At 48.4% G+C, this 628-nt stretch overlaps 1 protein-coding gene across 1 annotated transcript in view; it reads left to right on the forward strand.

Moving 5' to 3' along the window:
* Window positions 1–542, forward strand: part of EMH_0067540 (uncharacterized protein) — a gene marked incomplete at both ends in the record, with an annotated part of 4105 nt that extends 3563 nt beyond the window's left edge. Inside the window, one exon of the mRNA XM_013498635.1 lies at window positions 72–542. Within this exon, the coding sequence (XP_013354089.1) occupies window positions 72–542 (471 nt within the window). The remainder of the gene's footprint in view (window positions 1–71) is intronic.
* Window positions 543–628: the final 86 nt, after the last annotated feature.

Below are 628 nucleotides of genomic sequence, written 5' to 3' on the forward strand. Positions count from 1 at the left end.
ACAAAATACAATAAAAAACAAATAAAAATAATAAATTAATATAATTTTTTATTTTATTTTTTTTTTTTCAGGCTCTGGATGCTATGCTGCTGTTTTTATGTGGCTCTGGGGTAGACGTAACAGAGGTGAGGGCCTCGATTAGGTTGCTGCAGGAGACGCAATACATATCTCCGCTTACTCATCCCCACATGCAGCAGCAGCAGCAGCAGCAGCAGCAGCAGCAGATACAGCAGCAGCAGCATCTGCTGCAGCAGCAGCTATCTACAAGCAGCAAAGCAGATAGACAGCAGCAGCACTGCAGCAGCAACAGCCCCCGCAGCACCAGCCCCCCAGAACCCCTAAGGAGGACCCCTTCTCAGCTCTCCCAGGCCCCCAGCCCCTCCCCCCCCGTTTCATCTATAATAACACCAAACGCCCAACAAATTAAAAAAACAGACAGCCAGCAGCAGCAGCTTGCTGCTGCTGCTGCTGCTGCTGCTGCTAACAACAACAACTCACTACGCCTCAACTCATCACCCACCAACCCATTCGCCTCAGACTAATACCGAAAGCATATACGCATGCATGCATGAGTTTATTGTGTACAGAGGGGTTCTTGCATTGGTGCATGAGCGTCTGATGAAATAAG

Source organism: Eimeria mitis, genomic scaffold, assembly GCF_000499745.2.
Source record: "Eimeria mitis Houghton genomic scaffold, Emh_scaff3586, whole genome shotgun sequence".
Classification (NCBI taxonomy): Eukaryota; Apicomplexa; class Conoidasida; order Eucoccidiorida; family Eimeriidae; genus Eimeria; species Eimeria mitis.